The sequence below is a fragment of the Octopus bimaculoides genome, chromosome 15, assembly GCF_001194135.2.
Source record: "Octopus bimaculoides isolate UCB-OBI-ISO-001 chromosome 15, ASM119413v2, whole genome shotgun sequence".
Lineage (NCBI taxonomy): Eukaryota > Metazoa > Mollusca > Cephalopoda > Octopoda > Octopodidae > Octopus > Octopus bimaculoides.
In genome coordinates this window covers 36,097,650-36,103,944 of record NC_068995.1, presented here as the reverse complement: position 1 = coordinate 36,103,944, position 6,295 = coordinate 36,097,650, and the positions used below count along the sequence as shown (strand labels likewise).

General features: G+C 39.3%; 1 protein-coding gene across 1 annotated transcript in view; it reads left to right on the top strand.

Annotated features, from left to right (window-relative positions):
• Positions 1-1,890, top strand: part of LOC106879581 (polypeptide N-acetylgalactosaminyltransferase 13) — a 31,994-nt gene extending 30,104 nt beyond the window's left edge. The window contains exon 8 of the mRNA XM_014929216.1: positions 1,675-1,890. Within this exon, the coding sequence (XP_014784702.1) occupies positions 1,675-1,890 (216 nt within the window). The remainder of the gene's footprint in view (positions 1-1,674) is intronic.
• The last annotated feature ends 4,405 nt before the right edge of the window (positions 1,891-6,295 follow it).

The window sequence follows — 6,295 nt, the reverse complement described above, 5'->3', positions numbered from 1 at the left end:
CACACACACACACACACACACACACACACACACACACGCACGCACGCACGCACGCACGCACATAGAGGGTATTCGTGTTAAACTTAACGAGTTCTTTATGCCTCTTTTTTTCAGAAACAGCTTGATTATTGAACAGTCAATAGCGTTGGAGAACATAAAGATTAAAGATGTGACTGCGAAAACGTTAGCTGACATGGAGGACTGGAAGCCACCTGAATATTGGAAAAAGGTTTACCTGTATCATGATGATTTGCGTCGTCTGTCAAAATGCTCACATCATAACTGTTACTCAATGCCCTTTGAGCACTATAACGGCTGTAATACGTGACATGAACCGCTGCAGCGGAGTTTATGAAGCTGTGGCTAGCAGGAAGGGACACAGCAGGCGTTCTGACTGCGTTCGGGCACTGTAATCCATCCAACAACTGCAGAGCAAGCTGATGGAACATCCGAGCAAGAGAATCCGGGCTTTGGCATGAGGGATGGGTGTGGGAGTTGCCACCGTGAAGCCGGCTTTGAATGAGAAACTTCGCTACCACTCGTATAACGGGCCAAGAAAAAACGCTTGACGAAAGCAAAGAAGCTCTTGAACAAGTTCATGTATCCCGTTGAGCCGAAGATGATCTGCCTCTTCTGAGATAGAAAGAACTTCTGCCAGGACCAGTTGCACAACACCAAGAACAACAGCTGACTTTCCTACAATCCATGTGTTGTCCCACGTATCATGAAAACTAATTTCCTCCAACTGGTATGGTGTTTGGGTGTGTCTACAGCGAGGGTGACGTCATGCCTCCCCACATTTTGAACAGGGCCTTACGCTAAATTCAGACGGCTATGTCGAACATACTGAAGACTGTAGTCAATCTTTCGCTGGAGAGGATTGTTGCTGGCAGGCCATATGTATAGCAAAAGGATTCGGTTCCTTGCCATACCTCCGTGTCAGAAGTAGTTGCTAGAAGAAAGTGTCAGAAGTAGTTATTAGAGAATTTCTACGACTTTACCGGCCCCGAATTTCTGGCCTCCTAATTCCACCGATTGTAACCCAATAGATTACTGTGTGGGGGAGAATAACACCAACTGCTCTTACTATAATACAAAGATCGAGCTGGTGGACAAGATCAAGGAGGAGTTTGAAGATCTTCCCATGGACATAGTGAAGATCGCGAAGATTGCATGAAGGCATCAGACCTGTTATAAAATTCTGTCTGAGTCATTTTCATTACATGAAAATATTAGTAGTTCATAAAAATATATAGAGTGTTTATTAAACAGCATTTACCTCCCACCAGATAGAGTACTATTTTTGCTAATCTTACTATTACGAACAGTATACTGCCAATACGTGGCTTTTTTCTGAAAATTCATAATTTTCATATGTTTGGCATGTAAATTACCAATTTACACACTGTTTATTCTGCTAAGAACACACCTACACCAACCGAATAACCTATACTTCTGGATGTTTCTCACGAAAGTTGAAGACCTCATGAGACAGATGAGATGGAAGGCCTTATTTTTTATACTACACCCCTCCCCCATTGCTATGGAACGTTATGATTTAAAGACACGTAAATACCCTGGTAGGATAAAAGATTGGACCCTTTTGAGGCAGACCTCCTTGATTTAGTCACCAATATCAGATTCCATAAGTACCATAACTCTTTTCAAACTAAGCTGAAATCTGATATTAGAAACTTTAGAATCTCTAAAAAGAAGTTCGTATTTTCTGATAAAACTAACAACCTGTATGAAGCTATTAATGCTCTATATGATACGTTGCTAAATGACATCATTTTCACTAAATATAAGAAAGCTAACATTGGCAGATACAATATTAACGATGAGGCTAAAATCCTCATTAAGCGTAGTAAAATAGATTTGAATGCTTAGCAAAAAGGGAAGCTATTATTACTCTAAAAGACTAAACCTAATTTTCGTAATAAGCCCACTTGTAGATTGTCAAACCCTGCGAGGACTTAAATAGGGTTAGTAGCTAAAAAAATACTAAGAAATATATCAAAATTAGAGTTAACAAGAGCTCAGTCACATTATCATAAAGTTGTTGCTCCAATATGAAGAATATCCTTACATCCACGAAGAGCCTACTCCCAGTTGTAACTGTCGAGACCTAGGAACCTGTCCACTCGACCATGGGTGCATGATTAAATCCGTCATATATGAGGTAGAAGTTACAGCAACTCTAGATAATAACATAACCGAAAAGAGTTACACCAGGTTACGTGAAGGCAACTTCAAAAACCGCTATACTAACTACATATCTTCCTTCTGGTACAGGGACAAAAATAAAGCCACTAAGTTGGCTAGCCACGTATAGGGTTTAAAGTTTAACGCCACACCACAGACAATCAAGTGGAAAATAGTTAAAAAGTTCATACCATATGTCAATGGGTTAAAAAAAATGCAAGCTATGTGTAGCTGAAAGGTCCTTTTCAGATCTAAGAATTCCAGCTAACTCCTGAATTCCAGATCTGAAATTTTCAGCGGATGTAAACATATGGAAAAGTTCCTGTTGGTGACTTGGAAAATACCACCCTCTCCAGATTGGGCAATTGTACTGCGAACTCGGGGCCTCTCTCCATTCAGCCTTATTATGGCTTTACAGGTAGAAGGGACACTGTTCTATACCCCGCCTTTTTTCTTTTCCTTTTGTTTTTCTTTTCGTTTTCCGGTGTTTTGAACCTTCCACCTTTTACCTCTACTTTCTTCTTGCTTTTTTTCGTATTTTCTCTTATTCTACTGCCCTATTTTTTAGATTGTATCTGCCATGTGGACATAACCTGAAGATTGTATGAAGGTACCAGACATGTTATAAAATGCCATCTGAGTGCGTGTGTGTGATTGTGTGTGTGTGATTGTGTGTGCGTGTGTGTGTGTGTGTGTGTGTGTGATCACAGAAACCCCAGTTTTCCTTTCAGTGTAGTACTTGCTGTTCATTGAACAGCTAAGTTAAAGAGACCCAAAACACTTTCTAAATGGTATAAACGTAAACGCATACATGGAGGGGTAGTTACACATACGCACACACACACACACACACACACACACACACACGCTCACTCACTCACTCACTCACTCACTCACTCTCTCTCTCTCACACACACACTCTCTCTCTCACACACCCACTCACTCTCTCAGACACACACTCATTCTCTCTCTCATACATATATATATACACACAAATGTACGTATGTGCGTGTATATATGTATGCGTATGTGTAAGTACATGCGTGCCTGCGCGTGTGTGTGTGTGTGTGTATGTGTGTGTGCACGTGTGTATTTTGTAACTACGAGTTTCTCGAAAATGCTTTGTTTTCGCAGAAAAAGAATTTTAGTTTCGAACTTACGAACTTACCCTAGTTGCAGATTTATAATAAACTAGATAAGTTCTTTTTGCTTTTTCTCTGCGCATTGACTGGATTATTTCAGAATTTTTTTCCCATTTGATTTTTACTACATCTCGTTATATTGTTGTGAATGACCTTTCTGTCTAGTTAATGAGTTATGTCTGCTGTCTCATATCACCCAATACAACTCGTTGTTTATTAAAAAGATTTCAGTATTCCTCTGTTCAACTGAAGCCTGAATTTCACAATAATTGTCACTGAAAATGGGAGAACGTAACTGATTGCATAGCTAGACTGCTATTATTTTACCGTTGACATTTCAGTTCTTAAATTGTATGACGCGACCTAATATTGTGAATAAAAAAAGTTAGTCTGTGTTGATACATACGATTTAGTCGCATTGATATATGTATAATATTTGATGTATATACAACGTCCACAGGCTAAATACTAGGTTTTCATCCGAAATAAAATGTCTTATAGACGTACTGCATTTAAAAGCCCCATGTATATCTGAGAGAGACGAAAAACTATCCCGACGACGATTAGCAAGAGGGCCAAATGCATTTTTGAATAATGACCATGAACAAGTCGCTGGACTGTGTCTTCTACACTTAACCTTATTTTTAAAAAAAATAACAACAACCAAGGTCTCTTTGCATGGAACCTGTGCCTTCATGAAAGTACAGAGAAACAATAATAGATGAAACTGAAGAGTGGAACCTGCCATAACATACGTTAATATGTTTTTGTTGATTAAATCCAAATGGCCTGCCTTGGTTTGGTTTCATGTTCTTGTTTGATGGGGCTAGGGTCATTCCAAGATGGGGCTAGGGTCCCAGAAGCGTCATCATGCGTCGAGCCGGCAAGTCTACCAGTGCTCTCTATCGCTGCCGGTCCCCTACCAGCATCTCTGCATCCTCCAAGGTAACATCGAGCCTCTGGACATCTTCCCCAATCACGTCCAACCATCTGGTGCGGGGTGTGTCACGAGGCCTCTTCCAGCCCGCAGCTTCCGCGTTGACCGAGAACAAAGCCCACAAGACGGATTCATGCCGCATCGATCTACCGCCGACCATGTTTTTACCTTTCGACTCATCACTGAAAGACCTCGGGAATTCCGCAAAAATCACCACCTCAATACTGCCCTTGTCGACTTGAAGGCAACTTTTGTCACGGTCGACCACACATCTCTCTGGAAAATTCTCATGCTCACCGGTGTGCCTCCACCCTGTTCCAACAGCTTTATAGCACTGTCAAGAGACGCATTACGGGTGAACGGGAAATACTCTGACTGGTTTCCACATGAACAGCAGGGTTAGACGGCTGTGTGTCCCGACCTCTTCTGACCCTTACATCTGTCTTAAAATAAAAGTAGCTTCTATATGTTGGCACTACTGCATGACAACAACCGAATAAACGACCAGTGAAAGAGCAAGTCTGCACTAAAGTAAATCCTCGAACCAAATTATTTCTCAGTCTTTTTGAGGGAATACGAGTTAGTATTTTGCTATCAAAGGATAGAAAGAAATTTTTCAACTGCTCATCACAAACTTGGTTATATTAGTATTTGTGCAAATAAATTATGCAAGCTCATTTCATTCATTTCGGTTACAAGAGGATATTATTACATTTACTATCCCTTTATTTTGTTCATCTCACTTGAGATACCGTATAATAACTGGCTGATAACCTACTTAATTCAAAGCATGTTTTAAATAAACATGAATATCTATGTAGTTCTTTCTTTCTTTCTTTCTTTCTTCCCCTCCTTCTCTCTACATATATAGAAATACATGTGTGTGTGTGTGTGTGTGTGTGTGTGTGTGTGTGTGTGTGTGATCACAGAAACCCCATTGTTCCTTTTAGTCTGGTACTTACATTTCGAGATTTTGGAGCCTTTTCTATGATGTGTACTCGCAGTCAGCCACATGTGGGAACGAGATGTATCATCTCCGATATAGGAAACAGTGAATAATGGTAACTGCTATTGCGATTAATCACCGAAATGCATAAATTATCCGATGTATGCAATTGAAGCAGTATTTAATTAAAATAGCGAAACATAAAATGTTAATTTCGCCTTCAAAGTGAAATGGGTGATATAGTAAAAATTTACCGAATTACATCCATCCAAATATCGAATTCACAACGACGATTGCCATGCATGTATATACGTAAGCATATGTATGTATGTATGTATGTATGTATGTATGTATGTATGTATGTATGTATGTATGTATGTATGTATGTACACATATTTATGTGTATGTGTTTGTAGACATGATGCTTAAATGTTTGCATGTGTGTATGTATGTATGTATGTATGTACGTATATACAAAGATATACATTCTTTCCATAGCTGACTAATTTTCGTCTTATTTCCAGGGATTCTCTATAACATACGAGAAATGGCTAAGAACCTCTTTAAACTGCATCTCTATAGACTGCATCTCAAAAACCTATTGTTATGCAGTTTTGGATGATTGTTTTGGTGGCATAAGCGATAAATGGGAACACAAGGTATGTGACCTTCAGATTAATACGTATACACAACGAATCAAAGCAACACTCACTCACTCGGGTTACATCGTTCCTGTTGAATTGTTTGGATATTTGTACCTTTGTAATTCAATTCTGGTTGCCTTTCATTGTCTTTAGAACAATTAACAGACATACATTGTACTTTACACTACTACAATCTATGCGTAAAAAATGTATAAGAAGTAAACAGCTTATTACAAAAGCAGATACAAAGAAAAAAGACTGCGATATGAATTGAAATTAAAATGGCCCAGTTGATGATCACGTACTAATATTACTTGGTCTTCTAACCAAAATAAATTTTTTCACAAAATACCTATCTGCTCTCTCTCTCTCTCTCTCTCTCTCTCTCTCTCCCTCTCTCTCTCTCTCTCTCTCTCTCTCT